Source organism: Buceros rhinoceros, unplaced genomic scaffold, assembly GCF_000710305.1.
Source record: "Buceros rhinoceros silvestris isolate BGI_N320 unplaced genomic scaffold, ASM71030v1 scaffold1512, whole genome shotgun sequence".
Taxonomy (NCBI): domain Eukaryota; kingdom Metazoa; phylum Chordata; class Aves; order Bucerotiformes; family Bucerotidae; genus Buceros; species Buceros rhinoceros.
In genome coordinates this window covers 104,097-124,143 of record NW_010399354.1, presented here as the reverse complement: position 1 = coordinate 124,143, position 20,047 = coordinate 104,097, and the positions used below count along the sequence as shown (strand labels likewise).

At 40.5% G+C, this 20,047-nt stretch overlaps 1 protein-coding gene across 1 annotated transcript; it reads left to right on the top strand.

The window, feature by feature from the left end:
- Positions 1 to 1,996: 1,996 nt before the first annotated feature.
- Positions 1,997 to 18,715, top strand: TNFSF11 (tumor necrosis factor (ligand) superfamily, member 11; the record flags this gene model as incomplete). The annotated part of the gene is given in 8 exon segments (XM_010131419.1): positions 1,997 to 2,103; positions 2,105 to 2,152; positions 2,154 to 2,249; positions 3,862 to 3,873; positions 3,947 to 4,114; positions 10,755 to 10,800; positions 10,883 to 10,981; positions 18,294 to 18,715. Coding segments are annotated over 8 exon segments (998 nt in total), but the record flags the coding sequence as incomplete, so codon positions are not given.
- Positions 18,716 to 20,047: the final 1,332 nt, after the last annotated feature.

The window sequence follows — 20,047 nt, the reverse complement described above, 5'->3', positions numbered from 1 at the left end:
GCTCCTGCCCAGCCACTCTTCCCCAAGACTGTAGAGTTGCAGGGGGTTGTTGTGACCCAAGTGCGGGACCTGGCACTGGCCTTGTTGAACCTTAGCCCACTGATCCAGCCTGTCCAGATCCCTCTGTAGAGTCCCCCTACTCTCAACAGACCTGTCCAACTTGGTGTCCTCTGCAAAGGTCATCTACTGAGGGTGCACTCGATCTCCTCATCCAGATTGTTGATAAAGATGTTAAAGAGAACAGGCCCCAGTACTGAGCTGTGGGAAACACCACTTGTCACTGGCTGACAACTGGATTGAACTCCATTCGCTACCACTCTTTGGACCCAGCAATCCAGCCAGTTTTTTTACCCAGCAGAGTACCCTTCATCCAAGCCATGAGCAGTCAGTTTCTCCAGGAGAATGCTGTGGGAAACGGTGTCAAAGGTTTTACTGAAGTCCAGGTAAACAACATCCACAGCCTTTCATGATGAAGGTCTCCGTGCCTTCCAACTTATCAAGCTGGTTCCTGTAGACCTTCTGGTATCTCATTTGGCTCTTTAGAAGTTCTTCTCAAAACATGATCTTGAAAGTTTTTCTTCTTGCAAGAAGTGTGCATCACTTCTTGCCCACAGTTTTTGTCTCAGCTCTTGATAATGTCTGTTTACAGCCATGGCAGTTCAGTACATGTTCCTTACAAAGATGTAAGATGCAGAGAGAATGCCTTTTCAGACAAGCGAGCTAATTTCCATGGTTAAACTTGGTGAAGACTAGGTATTCTTTGAAAAAGGTAAGGGCAATCAGGTATGTTTGCTAGTCCCAAGATCAGAGCTTCACCTTATAAACACTAAATCTCTAGAGACTTGCAGTTTGTCAGGATGGGCTGCACAGCTTTGAGTGGTGGAAGCTATCAGTTACAGTGTTTCCATTAAGCCTTCAATCTTTTCTAAATCTCTAGAGACTTGCAGTTTGTCAGGATGGGCTGCACAGCTTTGAGTGGTGGAAGCTATCAGTTACAGTGTTTCCATTAAGCCTTCAATCTTTGAAGTGTAGGTGCAGGAATTCTGGTTTTCTGTCTTAAGCCTTCAGCAGATAAACTATAATCTGAATAAGTGCTTCTGTCCAGTGTTACTGTTCTGGCACAGTGTTGGGTGACACGATGATGGGCGATAGCTCTAAGTCTGCGCTAAGCGTGATTTGTCATGCTGGATGATCAGGCCTTTACAAATTCCGTGATCTTTGTGTTGTAAGCCCTAGTTTTCTTGTCTGCTCTTCAGAAGATCTGTTTAAATAAATCCAAAACTGGGACAATAGTCTCTCACTAGTAGAACTACTGATAAAAATGAGTATCTGCTGGCAGTTACTTGCTGCGGCTTTGTATTTGCTATCCTGTGAAGTGTGTGGAGGGGAGACGACTTAAATATCCTGATCCTGTTGAAGGTCCTAATTCCTTCAGGTCCCTGACAACCCCAACATAACAGGCTACATCTGGAATAATGGTTCCTGTTTTGGATCCCTCAGCACCAGTGGCATGTCAGCAAACTGGAGAGAGTCCAGCAGAAGACCACTGTGATAGGCAGGGGCTGTAGTGTATTAGAAATAAAGAACTGGATTCTTTTAAACTAACAAAGAACAGAATAAGGTGAGCAAAAAGCTAATCACTCTTCAGCTGCTTGAAGGTGGAGCCAGCAGAAGTGCATAACGAAAACAAGAGGCACAGTCACAGTTGGAGCAAGGAGAACTGTAACTGGACATGAAAACCAGTATTTTTACACAATAAAAGCAGTTAAATTGTAGAACAGTTTGCCAGAGAGGTTGAAAGTCTTCACTGATGGAGATTCTACAAAGGTTGTCTAGACAAGGCCTGGCCGAGGTTAAAAGTTAGCCCTGCTTCAAGCAGGGAGCTGGGCTAGACCTCCACAGGTATTTTCCAACGGAGGTCATTCTGTATTAACTGCTGTTTAGCAGCTCTTGGTAAACATTTTTTGTGCTTATTTTCTTTTCTTTCTGTTTACAGTAGGTTTTCTGAGTGCAGAGTATGAGTGGAACATCCTGGGAGAGATGCTTTTAGGGTGCAATTTTACAGTTGTTAAAGCTAGTGCTGCCTTCCTGATCTTATTCCTAAGCTTGTCCCTGTAGTGGCTCTGTTGCTTCTCTGATACCTGGAGTGAGTTGGTTTCAGGGTGCTAATCTTTCAGGAAATTAGATTGGCTAAAATTCCTCCCAGGTTAATGATTTAGAACGAGATTGAGAACCAGGAATGAAATTTTGTGGTGATGGTGAGAGCACAGAGATGCTGTTAATGGGATGGTACTGCACTAGCTGACTTCAGAAGTCATTAGTGTAGTTTTAATGCTTAATTCATAGAGCTGTAATGGCTTTCTGATTGAGTAGTCAGGCCATCCCAGACGTTGCTGCCTCCAGGCTATTCTGTAACTCACCTCCACCCCTCTGCTCGAAGCTGTGGCATCTGCTGATCTTCAGGTGAACCTTTTCTCACCTGTTTCATTCCGAATCTGCAGGGGTAACTGAGATAGCTAAACCAGGTCACAGGGACTGATGTTGGTCTGAATTAATTGGGTGAACACTTCTCATTTGGAGACTTCAGCAAAAGGATGGTGATGGAAGAGTCAGCATTTGGTGTTGCCATCTGTGCAACAAATGTTTCTCTGCAGTGTGTGCCTGTTAGATGCTTGGCTGGTGTAGATTTAAAAATTCACCTCTGTAATCCCAACCTTATGCTTTTAAGTTATCTTGGTTCATTTGGGGATGTAACAGTTTAATTCACTCTGGCTGTTCTGTATTCTGCAAAACTTCTTTTTGTTCAGCGCTAGGTTAAAGGAAACTGAACACTGGTCGGGCGCTATCCGTAATGTCCTGGCATTCTCTCATCATGATTACAGATAACGTATTACCTTTTGCAATTCTTAGATAAAATTGTTCCTTCCACCTTTTGTAGAATGATAGAGCAGCTGATACAGTTAGGGAACTTAGATGAAGTTTTGAGTGCACAAACCCTTCTTCAAGCCTGAGGTAAAAGCAGAATAAATATAAGTGAAGAACAATTGTTGAGAGTCTTAGGCCACCTCTGAAAGATAGTATCTCTTGGTGGTTAATACCTCTTGAGTGTAAAGTGTATGGAGTATGGGAAAAGAGGGTGAAATGGTTTAAATAATATTAATGCAATTAATCTCTGCCAAGACACAATCCTAATCCTTGGAATATCCTTCCAATTTATCTAACTGATAGAATTCAGGAATATTCTAAACTTAGTTTAAAAATATACTTGTTTCAATCACAAAGACTGATTGCTAAAAATACCTTGCAGATATTCTAAATATACCAGTCTTTGTCCCGTGAAGCAGAGTTGTTTTGTGGTACAATTTTATAATCTTTTGGTCTTACTGAATTTGTGGTCTCTTTCTTGATGACTGTTTTGCACATCAATATCTCTTGCCCACAAAATAATTTCAGTTGACAACTGGCTTCTTTAGTTCTGTTGTGTCTCTTGAACATGATGTGCTAGATGTTGTGCATACTTTCCCCAAGTTCCTCTACTTGGCTTTCGTGTGTCATCTTGCAAACTATAGTTTTTACAGATAGGATGGCTGTGTATATTGTCTGCTGAAATAATTGTGATATTGCACTAAGTGTTTGAAAAATGAAATTCAGGATTATTGGTTTTACTGTAAGAGTGGGATTTACCGTTAACTTTTGAAAGTCTTAATCTAGTCTAAGCTAATGAACTAGGCAGCTCTGGAAGAAAACTCATTCTCCTATCTCACACACTTGTTGGGTGAAATAAACCTCCATGTGCGGTACTTTTTCTTTCTTCATTGTTTACAATGAAAGTTTAGATACTAAACCTAGCCAAACTTTTAGATGGTTGAAAAAGCTCCCTGACTTAAATGCTCTTAATGTCTCTTGGACACACACTTAAAAAAATGGTTGTGCTTATATTTTTCAGATGGACCCTACCAGAATTTCAAAAGAACATGCACACTGTGTCAGAACACTTTTTGGACATCAAGAAAATACAGATTTGCATGATACGTCCTTTGAGAATCAAGAAGGAAAGTTAATGCCAGAATCATGTAGAAACATGAAACAGGCTCTCCAAAGAGCTGTGCAGAAGGTAAGTGGCAGAGAGACTGTGTGTTCCTTTACTTTGTGCTCCTATTGAATTTACGTCTTTTCCAACACCTGTATATAGAGGTAAGTTCTACAAAGGGTTTTCTGGTGTTCGAATAACATCTGAAGTTGCAACCAAGATCATGCTGTGTTTGCTCATGAACCTGGTAGATGTTAACCGATTCTGTATTCAAACCCTTTTCTTTTTTTCTCCTTTAAGAAAGGAAGACTGAAAGTTACAATGAGAAAACTATGATTACAGTTAGTTGATTGGCCATTCTGACATTTGGATGGGCCTGAATGGTAGTAATTTATCCTGATATTTGTATAAATTTGCCAACATTTTGTTCATAAAAGAACAGTTCAACTTTTTTTTAAAGCAATCTTCCTGACTCTGTTTCTGACAAGATTCTCCCGTGTCATCAAGCAAAATATTGCCTGAAACACAAAGGAGATAACATTTGCTCTCATTTGTTTTTGTTTCTTACTCTTTCTGAAGCCCAAAATGAGATAGCATCTCCTTTTTCTTTTTGATACCTTTGCCAGTTCTGTTCTGTGCAGACCATTCTCACGCTGGCAGAAGCGCTACTTTGTCATAGCACAGTAACTGGGCAGTCTTTGGCCAGCAGCTGAGAATGGCAGCTCGTTCCCAAAAACAAATGACAAAAGTAGTCAGCTACAGAAGTCAGCCCTAATGAAGAAGCTGAGGCAAGCTGGGTATATGCCACAATCACTTCCTAGTGCAGTTACTGCCTTCGATCTCTTTGTGTGTTCATGGTAGTGTTTAGTGCTAATTATGGGCTCATTTATCAGCTGAATATCTCCTGTAGTATTTGGTTTTCCTGGCTTACTAGATCCATTATAATTTTATTTCTTCATATCTGTATAGGACCATTGGTTTTTCATAAAGGATACATTAGATTTGAGCTGAACTCACGTATACCTTACAGAGTGAATTGTATTTGAGTTAATTAGGTAGCACTTTAATTGTGCTAATGTTTCCTTTTAACAGAGTACCCTGAGTGATAGATCTTCTTGTGAACAAAACTTAAAGAAACCTGGGAGTTCATGTTTTCTCTTTTGCTAGCCGCCTCCTTTAAAAACTTAAGGGGAAAAAACCAAAAGGATTAACTCAGAAAGATTAGTTCTTTCCTCCATCATTTTACAGAGGCTCGCACTACATATACTTCTGTTCTGTGTGCTGCTATTAGGCAACTTATTCATGCGGCTCCCATGACAGAGTAAGGAGCTTGTTACAGTAAGTGAATGGGAAGCCCTGTATTCTGGTCATTTGCTGCTGGTTACTCAACAAAGGCATTGGCTTTAGCTGAGGCTGCATATCCTGCTGCTCTGGATGGAGGTTAAATGCTGCAATGTCCGTGGCCAAGATAAGTAGTGAGTAGGGATAACTTTTTTGGCTGATGACCATTAGTTTGAGAACAATAAAATTTCTCTTGCCAAAGCAATCAGACTTTCAGAATTTCCTTTAAATGCAACAGAATATATTAAGCAGCTGTGTCAGTGTTGTGGATGCTTTGTCATCATATATTGATGGCACAGAAAAATAAAGATAGGAAAACGCTTGCCTGAGGCTACATTTGCATCTTTTTGGTATATCAGAGAAATGAAAGAAAGTGTTAAGGCAAAATTATACTTTGTCACGTTCTGTAAGCTCTGCCTTTCTGTTGGCTCTGCTACAATGAAGGGCAGAGATACAGCTGAATCTTATTTCTGGGTAAGATTCCCTTCGTGTGGGAATGCAGCTAATGTGACTTTGGAGAGGTTTCCTATCATCTGTGTTCCTTCGCTTTCCTGAAGGAGAATCTAATCTCTGTGTTTTAAGTATCCTTATTTGGATTGGCAGCATGTTAAGTGATTGAAAGGAAGAGACTTTAGAATATCGTTTGCGTTTTGTGATTTTTTTCAATATTTTGTCTTATGCAATTCAAGCTGTTCAGGAAATGAAAATAGACAACTTGCTTTTGTTCAGGTTTATGGTCTGGTTACAGCCATTAGATTACTGCACTGTTTCTCAACTGTTTTCTTTGCACACCTGTAGATGTAGTGCTTAAATCTAAAGCAAGGATTAACAATGAAAATGAAAGTGCTCTTATGAAAACTAGTAGCAAGGCTGCAAGTTTGGGTCTAGAAACACTTGTGTCCAGAAAAAAAAATTAAAGATTTCCTTTTAATCAGAATCTAAACCCTTACCATACTCCAGGATAAAAATACTGCTTAGGGAGCAGCTTACTCAGTAGAAAGCACATTTTTGATATTGCATATAAACTTCCAAGCAGACAAACAATATACTTTCCTAGTCTGTTTGTTTAATTTTTTTTTGCATGTAACCCTAAAACCTTTCGGCAGTCCACATGCACTAACTGCAGTTCTTAGGAAGTCTGTTACAAGCCTGAGGTAGAAAAGACTGCAAACATATCTTGGGTCAATTCATAAGTAACTTTTCTTGGCAGTACTGCCAGCTTCTAGCAGCTTGGAGTTCAGGCGTAAACTAGTCTCCCACATGGCAACAGAGTACTTTGCTAGACCTCCATGGCAGCACTTAGAGATATCTGTAAGTTTAGCAGACATTTAAAGAGCACAGTTATGGATAAAGTCAAGATTTCATGAGCGATAGCTGTTAAAATATCACAGCTTCCATCCTACTACCTTACACACCTTTTTTTCCCCCTTTCTACAGGCAATAGACTACTCATTTAGATAGAGGTTGTAGTGCTGATTTCTAAACTATTTTCTGATGAATGTACTTTCTATTTCACTTAATTCCTGATTAGTGTTCTTTAAATCGCTGAATTTCCATAAAGATAATTGGATACTTCTTCCTGGTATTAGCTGGACTTAAAGCACTCAGGTAGTAGAAGAAACAACTGCATGAAGGAGCTTCAAGATCACAGCTGAGGCAATATGTGAATGACCAGAGCTGTTCTCTTCTAATTGGTCTCAAAGGACTATTTGTAGCTGCTCAGAGTAGATACTGAGATATTGTAAAAGCCAACGGAGAGGTAAAACTGTTCACAAATGTCACATGCTCAATGTAGGCTTGTATCGGCATCCTCTACACTGAACATAACTTGAGGAACAAAAGTTGATCTTGTTTTGGAGATGCTGAGATGCTAAGGTTTAAAACCTGCAGCCTGCTGTGAGTGAGGAAAGAGCAGTTCCCAACCTATCAGGCACTTAAAGCATGGTTTTAGCTTTTAAAATATGAAAGTTATGCAGCTTCTCAATGGTCTCTTAATGTTTTTGGATGAAGGAAGACACGTTTTTCATTTTCGTGACTGTCTGCTTGTCTGTTTAAACAGTGACTTTATGAACGAGGTTGGAATGTGGGAAGCAGGTGAGCAGAGTTGACTTGGTGGGCAGTGAGCAAATGACGCAAAGGTGTAAAAGTGCCACTTATCTAACAGAGCGGTGTGATTTTTGTGTACAGTTTTTCTTAAAATAATTCAACAGCTTGGTAACACACATATTTCTGAGGGTGGCAATCTTAAGAGAAGTCACTGGTAATATTCGGTTGTGCCATGTTCTCATGCCATTATAGCAATGTCTTAGTGACAGGTTGTGCTGAGCTCTTTCTGCTTTCTTAATGTGATTAATGTGAGTACATTGTGAGTAGGTATGAGATGCTTAAAGACATTCAGGTGCTAAAGAATGCAGTTGATACTTTAAAGATTTGGAAAACCCTAGCTCTTAATTCCTTGCAGTAACGTTTTTTATCATCCCACGAAGAGGCCATCTTTACACATGTGGATATTTTCAGACATCCACTGAAAAATGCGATCCTTGAGTCTTTCCGGGTCAGAAGCAAATACATGCTAAAATGCTTTTCAGAGGTAGGTTGTGTATCAGCACCTTGGAACTGTAGAAAAATGAATTAAAAAAAAAAAAATCAAGAGAAGTGTTGAACTACTTACTCTCAGGAGGAAGCCCATAGCCCCATCTCTGTTATCTAGGGTCTAGTTCATGTATTTCAACTTCCTTTTGGAAGCCTGGGCAACAGAACGGAAAGGAATACCAAAAATTCTGTGGGGCTGGTCAAAATCAAGTGAAGAACCCTACTCTAGTCCAGCATTTGGAGAACTTGGCTGACGGAGTATTTCTGTTTTCTGGTTACAGGCTAGCCTTTTCTAATCCCATGACAAGCACACAGAAGGACAATAGACACGAGCCAGTCTCCAGCTCTTCTCAGTGTGTTAAGAGTTGGGCTTGTGCTTATATTCACTCTTTTGTTGTAATGACACTTGCATTCCTAGTTGTACAGTAGCATAGCTCCAAAAGGAGTACAGGAGAGTGTTCCCATGAAATAGGAAAGTAGGCTCAAGATCATGACAAGGAGAGTTGTGGACGGAAGTCTTCTCTGGGTAGCTTCTGCTTACCAAGTGGTGATGTTGCAGATAAACAGCACCACCAACAGTTAGAAAGAAAGCAGCTCAGACTGCGTTTCATGAGGACAACAGCCTTTACGCATGGAAGATGAGCTGAGTCAGGCTGCTAGATCTCAGAAAATGAGGTACCCAGCTGCTCAAGCTAGAGCATAATTGGAAGTGTGCAGAGCAGAACTTTATAATTCTAAGAAAAATTTAGGTTGAGGAGGATAGCAACTGGCCAGTTCAGGGACCTCAAGGGCTGTGCAGTTATCAACCACGGGATTTTTTTTTTTTAGTACCAGTTTAGATAATAGGAGATTAAAATGTACATAGCTCTTTTTGGATCTGCCCAGTAGGCTCTCCAGACAATGACAGTATCAGGTCCCCCAGAAGGAAAGAATATGAAAGTAGACTCCACATCTGAGAAGCTTTCATTAAGAAAGCAAGAAAACAAAGAAGTCTCCTTTTCTAGAGGAAGGATTGGGAGTAGGTGTGGTAATCTCTTGAGAGTGTGGTCCATCTCCCAGTCTCTTACTGGTTGTCCTGTTCTCTTGAGAGGCTTCTGCCACTTTTTGCAGTGTTTAGTACTTGCAATTATCATCTTCCTGCTTCTGATGAAGTTAAAGAGCTCAAATGTGGCTAGAGGCTGATGCTGGTGTGCAGCTCCTAGAATTGAGCTTCATTTTCATCCTCCTAGAACTGACATTGAAGTAGGAAGATCAGAGAGGGGAAGTGAAAGCAGATGGAGGAGGTGGACACGAGTTTTGCTTCTCTTGAAGTTGCGTTTCTGCTTTTCTTCTTGTCTGTACTGCAGAAGGCATCTTAATGATTCTTATCTACAAAATCAGCATACCTCTGCTGAAGTATTATGCTTTGATAGTCATACTACAACTTCTATACTGCTGTGGCTTTTCATTTTGGTTTAACATTTAAACACCTACTGAAAGCGGCAAGTGAGAGTAATAAATGCACTGGCTAAGGTGTAACAGGTTTCACTGTGGCTACAAATTTGCATAAAAGCAGGACTTTAGGTGTTTTCACAGCAGGATTTCAATTTCTAAAACACTGCAGTGATTGAGAGTGCAGTGGAACATCGCTGATCTGGCCAAATCTGAGGCACATTGCATATACATAGTATTGAATCAGATGAATTGCAATATGTATGACAGAAGGCAGAATGAAGGACCACTCTAAGGTTTCAAAGGCGAGATATGGTTTACTATCTTTAGCAAAATGTTTCCTTTTACTAAACATCTCCTTGATGGCTCCATGGTGTGAGGTATTCTGAATAGCAATATTACTCCTACTTTTTAGAAAACAGAGATGAGGGAAGTCAGGGGGCAACATGGGACAGAACTGAAGATTGAACTTAATATAACCAAGACTCAGTCCAGACTTGTAACAAGAACAGGCTGCTTTGATTTTTGAGAACTGCTGTTTGTATGTATTATCAAGAGGAAAACAAGTACGGATTATTAAAAACAAGGCTTTTTGTGGTTACTTGTGGTGTTCCTGGGTTTGGGTAGCATGGGTTTCGTTAATGTTAAAATTAACCTGCAGTTTTGAAGAATGCATACTTCCAAACTCTGGCACTCAGTCCATTTGGCCCAGTACAGGTGTGGAAGATGCTTAGTTCTTCAGTTCCTGCATAGCTTGTTAGAAGTAAACCTTGATTATGAAGTCTTGTAGCCTTGCGACCTTCCCTGTTAGTGGTCAAGTGTCAGAGGTGGAGGTTTTCATTTACTTCATTTTCCTCATCACACATGAAATCCAGAGCTTAGCTTTCCTTAGTTGTTAGTGTGATTACACACTAGTCCTAGTGATTACACACTATGTGGAACTGCCTCTTTCGTTACCTTTTGACCCTGAGTAATTAAATCACTTAAGCTCTGTTTTATGTGATGCATTTTCAGCAGTCATTCTCATTAGAGAAATATTCCCAGTGCAGGAAGCAGGGAAGGTTGTAAATGTCCTGTCATCACTATTTCCATAAATATTCACACCATCATTCTTATCCAACTTTATCAGAAGTATTGAACAGAGAAAGTAATTGGATTGTGGTGGCTAAACAATGCTCATATTATAGACCATGTATCCCAGGCATCTGAGAAGATGTATCCCAGGCATCTGAATACACTGTGGGTAGAACAAGCCCCACATATATGTGCACACAGTGCACTGTAGTTGTGCAGACTATCTGCAATGCACGATATTACAAAGCCAAGACAGCACTAAAACAATGGCTCTTTCTCATTTTAGGAAGTCCAGCGTGTCATGGGAAGAGTGTCACCAAGACCAGAAAAAGGTAGGTGCTGGTTTATGAATAAGAATTATTTTAGTTCTACTAAACTTGCCTTTCTGAGGTAATGCAATTCTTTTATCTCTAGCTGCGATGGAGGCATTAGGAATGGATCTGTACAAGAGAAACAAACCTGAGAAGCAGCCATTTGCTCATCTCATTATTGACGACAAGAATATTCCATCTGGTAAGTTCAGTTTTAAGTGAATACTTCCAGTGCTACTATAAAGGAACAGTATATGAAAACAGTTCAGCAGTGCTAGCAACAGACTAAGATTTCAGAAATACTTTTTGATAATAAGAATAAATTGGATGTGCTGAAGGATTTACCAGGCTGCATGGGTAATGTTAACGGAAGGGTATCTCCCCTTTGCCTCAGATATCTTACATCAGTCTGTAACGTGCTAAATGGCCTCCATTTCAAATGACCAGTTTTCATGATCAGGCTCTGAGGGCTTGGCCTGCCTCTTTTTGCTGGTTTCAAGTGAGGAATGAAGATATGCACTGAATGCTCTCTTCTGAAGTTTCTTATTGTCTTTGGCTGGTAGGGCCCACCTGGAGTTCTTCACTCACACTGGAAGTCGTCTATAGGTTTTCATTCACACTGATGTATGTATACATACTCACATACATGCAAGGATATACCAGCACTAAGATAGACCAGAATCCAGATCTTGCAGGTTGGAAGATGTTTCCCTTCCATTGATTCTCAGATTTTTTTTTTTGGTCCTGATGTCAAATGAAGAAATGTGGTTTCTGTTGTAAAATTTAGGAAAGTCTTATGTGCACCTATTGAACCCTTCACAGCAACACTCCTTTTGTCTGCTGAAATGTGATCAGGTCTGTACAACACAGCATTTGTCTTCAGGGTGGATCTGGAAGCTGAGAATCTTATATGAATACACAACTCACATGCATGTCAGGTGCCCGTCAGTGTAAGAACTAGCCGTAAAGGAAGCACATCTTTCATTCTGAGGTGCTGAAAACCTAGAACTGCAGTCCCAATGTCATTATTATAACATGCCTACTAGTTCCTTCTTTGCCCTCCTGCACTCTCAGAGCATACTGCACTCTCACAGCACAGGGCTGAATTTATAGTGTTTCCTTCTACTAAAGGCATGTTGAAAAGGTTTTGTCATATTCCATTAATTATTATGTTGCGGGGCTGGTATAGACTTTTTCACATCAAGACTCCCAGGGCCTTCCCGATATTCAGACACGCCAAAGCTTCAGAAGAGTCTTTCTGTATCCATCTAGTCCAGTAGCAGGAAGATCAGAGATCATAGTGTTGTACTCTGAGCAACAGGATTTCTGGTCAGCATGTTGACTTGGATGCAGTATGTTTCTGAGCTATTGACTAAGGGGGGAAGAATGTTCCTGTGGCTTTTATCTGCCCCTGTGTAAAAGGATGGCATTCTTTTATCTTGCTAGAGCTCTTATTCTCTACCCATAGGTATCTTTGGATGGCTTTGGGAATATCCTTGCTAGTACAGTATGGGGAAACAAGAGATGAGTCTGTCTTGGAACACTCTCCAGAGGAAAAGATTAATTCCTGCAATTTTAAGATATCTTACTACTGTTCCTCTTTTTTTTTTTTTTTGCCCTAGGGCACTGTCAGTTGAGATTTTTCTCTCTGTATTCTCAACACAGCTATCACTGGTGTGCACAAGTAAAGCAGAGTTTATTCTGAAGCTATTTAGAGGATCTCAGGATGGGAGGGAGCATTGATCACCACTGTCATCTTTCTCTGAAGATACATACATTCTGCAGTGCCGAACTTCCTGTTAACTAAGCTATGTGCGTTGCTTTTCTGTTTTATATAACCAAACCAAAGGGAAGTGCTGTGTTGAGGCTTGAAATCTGAGATTTCAGCAGCCTGAATAGTAATACCTCGCTTTTGCTCTATTTAAAGACAAAGCACTTCTGTACATAAGAGGTTCGGTTCTTGCCTGGAGGGATAGGACCTTTCTCCCTTTAAGTGCATTGGCATTGTCAAGATCCAGAGCTTTATAAGCAGAGAGCTTAAGCAGCTTGTCAGATGCCAGTCAGAACTTTTACAAGCTTTCTCATTAGCTCAAATGCCTCCTGACAAACTTCTATTTCAGTCAGATTTTGGCTTTTGACATAGGTCAATAGTAAAAAATTCAGTATCAGTAAACTTGTCTTAGCATTTTTGTCTTTGGAAGTTTTTGGTTAATTTGCTAATCATAGAGACAGATCACTTGTATCTACAGAAGTGGAGTGTGTCAGTGCCACACTTTGTGAAATCCACCTGTGGGTAATTTATTTATTGTCTACCTGGATGTTGCTGTGAGCTGTATTTTTACCAGGGCTAGCAGCTGATAATTTTTACTGTTGTGCATTGCTGCATTAACCTTCTAGGGAGTGATGTAGCACATCTGTGTGTAATGGCAAGGGAGGCCTTGCTCTTTCTTGCTCTCTTCCCTTTTTTTTTTTAATAGCACAGGCTTCAGGAACTCTCAAAAACTGTTACAGTGCCTGTAACACCAAGCTGCTTTGTTTCTCCTTTGAGCTGATTAACCCTTTACCAATGCGATGAGTTGGACATACTTCCTCCTGATCTGGCACACATGGCTTCTTCTCTGAAAGAGGATTGTCAGGATGTTAATGATGAGCACAGCTTCTGTGGTCCTTGAGGGCATTGCAACAGTGAGGGGCTGCATCCTTAGGCATAGCTTGAACCCTGAACCTGCTGCTTGTGCAGCAGGTATCATCCTCAATGGTATGAGGCAGCAACCACTTGGCTGAGTGGCACAGAGGTTAATGAAGGGCATAGAAGATGAAGAATTTGCCTGAGTGTCGCCACAAGTTTTTCTGTCCCATTGACTGCAAGTGAAAATTTCTATTTTCTTCCATGATTTCAGACCCTACATGTCTGAAATCCTTTTAAATTGTTTTATGCCATCCGTGAGTCTGGACAGATCTGTTCTTAGTATTTTAAGGTTCTTTACTGTCATCACTCTGACCCAGAATAAACAATGTCAAGAAAAAAATAAAATCAGTCTTCATCACTGTCCAACAGGAATTTATTTTAAATAGTTTGCCACTGAACACCTCTCGTGAAGGGGCACCGAGCAGTGTCTGTGAGGGAATGTTTCCCTTTTAACTGGTTCACAATAATATCAAGCCCCAAATAGAGGCTTTGCACACTCACAAGTGGGGCAAGTTCAAAGGAGGGGGAAAATAACTCTTCCAAGATCTTGGTGTCCCCACCCATCATTTGGCTGCAGAAGCCATAGTGATTTGGCTTGCTGTGTGTTTTTTTTAGGTTTGCTGCCATAAGTTAAAGCTGGGTGCTTGCTTGGTAGTTTTTACCAGAGCACACTATAAATGCTACCTAGGTTTTAAATGAAGACAGTGAATTTTGTTTTATAAATTGATTATAGAATTAGTCACAGTTTAAAAGAGAAAATCACAAATAGAAATAAATATAAATGTTAAATATATAATTTGGGATGTGAATTAATACCTTTAGGTAAGGAAACGTTGTAGTATTCTGAGCTATTTACAGCTACAGGTTCAGCTTAGCTGCCCTTTGCCTCCAAAACAGTTTTTCAGAGTAGACAGTGCTTCGGTCCTTCTCTCAGGCTTTATTTATACCTGAAAGCTTCTAGGATGCGAAGGAATTATCAATTCAGGGCTGCTTTCTCCTGTGTCCCCCTCCCATCATCTTCCTTCTTACTAATTAATTTTATTAAAACTCATTTACATTAGTCTTAGTTCATGCTAACAATATTCAAGACATTGTTCTGATTTGTCTTCAGTTAACAGAAAGACTGTATATTATCTTGGCTTTTGTTTTTCATGCTGCTTTTTACTGTGTCTGGAAGGTTGTCTTACTTTCTCTGACCTTTTCCTTCTCTGCCAGCATGACTTACCTTGTGCTATTTTTTTTCATGGCTCCATAGTGAATTTCATCACAGAAGATGCTGTATTGCAGCATTTCTGACTGTCCCATGGCTTGGGTTATGTTTTAGAGTTTCTGATATATGGACAGATGATTTGGCACTCCTATGCTCCAGTTTTCTCCACTGCCTGTGTTTTGGGGTACTGATTGTTTTGGTCTCTGCAACTTTGAGTGTATTACCACCAGAAGTGCTGAGAGCCTGCTCACTCCTGTTAAAGTTGTGTGGTGTAACTCCTACCAATGCATCCTCATGCTATGCTGTGGAAGCCTCTTCTTTGTGCATGCTCTGCCATGCCTCTTCTGAAGCTCTGAATTGTCGCAAAATGCCCATCTGCTTCAGTTAATGCAGTCATAACATTATAATTCAGGTTGGAAGGGACTTCCAGAAGTTATCTAGGCTAATTCCCTGCTCAAAACAGATGGGGTCATCTTCCATCATCTCTTGACCTGTCCCCTTCACCTGACCGTGGATGAATAATGCATATTCCCCTCAACGTGAAAGCAGTGCGAACAAAGTTCACACAGAGCCCCCCTCAGCATTTCAATTACAAGTGACAGTGGCACCTATTTTCTCTCTTCCCCCTTCTTCAGTGGAGAATCATGCATTCCCATTAAGGATTTCTTCAAAATTTCTACTTGATTAAGACTGGCAACCAAAAAGCTTACTTACCAGGTAAATAAAATCTGCTCAGTGTGCCACCAGTCAGTCACAGCATGCCAACATGGCTTTCTGTTCCATCATATGTTTCATTCCTGTCCCGTACTTCTGATGTGCCTCTCCTCCGATCCAAGCCATGATTTCTTGCCTATCCTCCTTATCTTGAAGGTAGCCCAGCCTCCTTGGGGCTGTATTTCTGGCAGACTTAACGTTGTGCACAAGAAGTTTTATAACTTCCTCAGCTATCCCCGGTGCTTCAGAGGTGTACTTTGGTACCACTATCTCAGGCTAAGAGACTTAAGAGCTTAGTGTTGCTTCCAATTACTTGATGGTTTTCAGAGGTTTTTTTGAGGCACTGCACAGAAGATGGCTTCTCTGTATAATCTTGCTTATATAATTTCTACCTGGCTGCACTGGAGCCATAGGGGACCAACTATTTATGATATACCTTTGACAGCCTGTGCTTTGCTAAAGTCTTTGTGGAGGAATGCCAGAAGCATTTGTTCTGGACTACTGTTAAAGTATTCCTCTTGCATGCAAAAGTTGCTTGCCCTTGGTAGTTAGGGGAGACTCATAGCTCTCAAATTCCCCTGTCCCTACTTCCTCTTGCTTCTTTCTGCATGAGCAAATCCAAGAGGCATTGTTTAAACTAATCAAATATACCTGAGGCTTTTCCCCAGCATACTTGTGAGCACTGGTGGTTCTGGGGCATGCCTTGAGGAGAGGGCGTTGGGCCCTGCCATATGCCGTGGAAAGTTTGGTGGGAATAGGCTGTTATGGTTTGAGGTTGGGGGGAATAAGCTACTAGATGTTCCACACAGGCATTTAGATGCACTGGGAACCTGAGGTGTAAGGTCCTCTGGTGCCCGTGTGGACCCTCTGCTGCGGAGTGAGCAAATGGGATTAGTCACATGTGCTGAAAATTGCTAGTGGTTAGGAGGACAGGTTGGCCAGCTCTCATCTGCTGTGTTATGCCCTGTGCATAACAGTGCATATGCCACTGAATAAATGGTGGAGTGTTAGTGGCTCGTGTGTATCAGCAAGTGTCAGGGCTTGTGTGGCTTTCTCAGGACAGTGGTGTTTCTCTTGTGTGGGTGTGCCCATGGGCCTTGCCTGGATCTTCTCCTCCCACTGTTGCCTGTTGCTCTGTTTTTGCAGGCAGAGGCTGTGAGACGAGTTGGGTGCTGTAATGGGATGGTGGTGAAGCTGGGGAGGTGGAAGGGACTGTGAGATGTGTGCTGCAGGGCGCACTCCTCAACGGAAAACACTGTGATAAACCTCCACATAATACAGGTGCTGTGGGAGCAGTGCTATCTGGGCTGGTGTTACAGGCTGCTTCTTAACACTGTGCCACCAAAACCAATCTGAAGTGTCAAATGTGACCAGGTTTAGAAGGAAGACTCAAATGCCTTCTCTGCTTGCCCATCTGACCTCCTGCCAGGCCATTTCTTAGCACAGCCTCAATAATAGGACCTGAATGAGATGACAGCTGAGACTTGACCAGTCTGAAACCTCTGAGATACAATACAATGTGGCTGCTTGATGATAGCACCCAGGAGGAGCCTTTTGAGCCAGAGTTCCTGGGGGGACAACTTGTATTTCTGTATGTGGTTAGGTTTCAGTGACACTGCTGAGCTGAGAAACGAATCAAAACATCTCCAGTCTCTCAGCTGCCTCTTGTTCTCTTCACAAAACATTCAGTCACCTTAACAGATAAGGCACAGCTTCCTGTTCACCATCATACAGGCAAAGCTGAAAAGACTTACGTGTATATGTTAGAAGAAATTCAATAATTCTTGATTATAGATGTTAATTCTATTAACTTGACCCTTTTGGTAGTCAAATTTGCTAAGTGCTACGTGTGTGTTTTTGATTTTTTTTGATTCCCACATGCATGACGTTCTATGGAGCTTTAGGACGACAGATGTGATAACTAGAAACAATGAGTTCGAAACTTCAGTTGCTTTAAAATAAAGAAAAAATACAAAAAGGAACAATGCATCCAGAGTCACATCTGTCTTCCTAAAGCTCTTTTTCTCAGATATTCCTCTAGATATTAGACAAAGAATCACAGTTTACCTCCCAAATAGGTATAATTGCCCAGCTATAAATATTTGTACAGTTACCAAAGAATTAGGATTGTGCTGTGGACCACTACGGTCAATATTTAGGATAAGGCCAAACCAGATTCTGGAGCCTTATTCTTTTATATGCAAGCACTGGCTTAAGTCTAAATATTGGTTTTGCATAAAAAGGTTTGTTATGTCATAAATACTTAAAGTGCTATCTAAATCTAGGCAACTTACTGTGTAGTACTAAGGAAGGACAACAACTGTACCGATTTCCACCCCCCCTTTTTTTTTATTGTTTTGTTCTCAAATGAAAATGTTTGCCTTTGTACCACTGCAGTCAAGGGAATGTAAAATACCGGAAGGTTTCATAAGCTTTCTCTTTGTGGAATTAATCAGTTTAACTTGTCTTCACATTTTGTTTAGCTATTCCTTGCAAACACTTTTAGCTAAAGACTGATAACAAGAATTGCTGTTTTTTCACTGGTAACTTTTCTTATCAAATTCCTCTTGAGTATTTGCTACTCTAAGTTTTAGGTGGAATGCAGTTTCTCTACAGATCTCGTTGCATGATTGCTTAGCATAATCAAACTATTGGCCAACAGGTGTTTTGTACTGAGGTGCAGCAGATGTTCTGGTGAGAGGGCAGAAAGTTGTAAAGAGCAAGCCATGTGTGGCAGTCCATGATGAAAAAAGGAAATCTCTTATATTTTATCATAATTGTCTAATATTCGCTTTTGTCTGTATAACTGTAGTTGCTATTGATTTTAAAAACCTGGAGATTGCTTTCTAAATGTTGGCGTTTGTTAATTGTTTATAAATAATTTTTTTCTTCCCTTTTCAGGAACTCGCAAAGTGAACCTCACATCCTGGCATCATGACAAGGGCCAGGCACACTTGTCAAATATGACCTTCAGCGATGGAAAACTAATTGCTAACCAAGATGGCTTTTACTACCTTTATGCCAACATTTGTTTTAGACATCATGAAACTTCAGGAAACCTGACTAAAAGAGGGCTTCAGCTGATGGTGTATATGACTAAGACAAACCTTAAAATAAGGCGCTCTGATGTGTTGATGAAGGGAGGAAGCACCAAATACTGGTCAGGGAATTCAGAATTTCATTTTTATTCTGTAAACGTAGGAGGGTTTTTTAAATTAAAGGCTGGTGAAATGATAAGTATCCAGGTATCAAACCCATTGCTACTGGATTCATCACAAGAAGCAACTTATTTTGGGGCGTTTAAAGTTAGGGATTTAGACTGAATCTTTTTGTTGTGTGCTGAAGATTGTTTGAGATTTTAGAGGTCCAGAAACAACTTGAAGACAGAACTGACAAGCTTTTGCAACCCAGTTGCATCTGCATAAGCCATACATCTCTAAACACACGTTTTTGCCCTGTGCTGGCTCCGGCAGGAATCTCACAAATGCAAAGAAGGGCAAAACGACATAGTTCACCTGATTCAGTCTCGTAGCAGTTTTACTTCATATGTCTCCACTGGCTTCAGTGGAGTCCACTCATAGTGGACTAGTCTCCACTTCAGTAGAGTCATTGTGACTTTTACATTGGTGTAGTTGAAATCAGAGCAATTAGTACTATTGAACTTCTGTTTCTAAGTTCTGCCCTGACTTTTTAACCTGTGCTACTCTTACTAGTTTTGGTGCAAACATAGGACAGGACAGATCTGGGCTCTCAGCTTGCCTTTAGGGCTCAGTTTTGCTTGGGGTTGAGCTTTCTGACCTTGAGATGGCAAAGATTATGAAAGCATGACTAATCTCGTTGCATTTGATGTGGCTTTTCACATGCTTAGTTAAGCCTGTTCTTGCTTTGCTGGATTAGGGTTGGAGAGCTCAGACCGTGGCAGAAATGAGTTGCAGAACACCTAAAACAGTTCAACTGAAGTATTTACCCGATTAAAAGGTTTATTCCAGGTAGAAGGGAGATGATCTGGCCTTGCAGTTCTAAAAGGTTAATTACAGGTAGTTTTTATTGTTGTTGCACAATTAATTGCAAATACAGATTGCCAAAATACGATGTGCCTTTAAAGAATCCCATTGTGCCAGAACCTGCAAAGACATTATTTAGACAAAAAGTATGTATTTTTATATTCTGTAATATCTAAAGTTATATTTCAGGTGTAATGTTTTGTGTAAAAAACCAAAATGTAAATTATATTGTCCTATAGTATTTGATACAAAATATTTAAAATCTCTTGCTGTTTGTATATTTAATGTTTTAAACTGTTTTTAATGTACAGACATGTTGAACTGGTGCACTTTTTAATCCCAATGGGAAAAACTGCAGCTAAAAGAGGTTGTTTGCAATTAGCAAATGTAATATATATCTTTGTTCTTTTTAACTTAATAGATTTCTGTTAAACTTGTCAGTATTATTGGGAGGGGGTGAAATCACACTGATGTCATAAGTAATTACACCAGAATGCTGGTCACTGGGTGCCTTTCAAATCTGGAGGGTAATTGACATTACAAAGCTGGCATTGCCTTAAAAAATATTAAAAATAAAACCCCAACCAAAACCCATAATAAGCCACAGAAGTGTATTAGGGGTATTCATAGTTACTGAACAGGCATATTTTC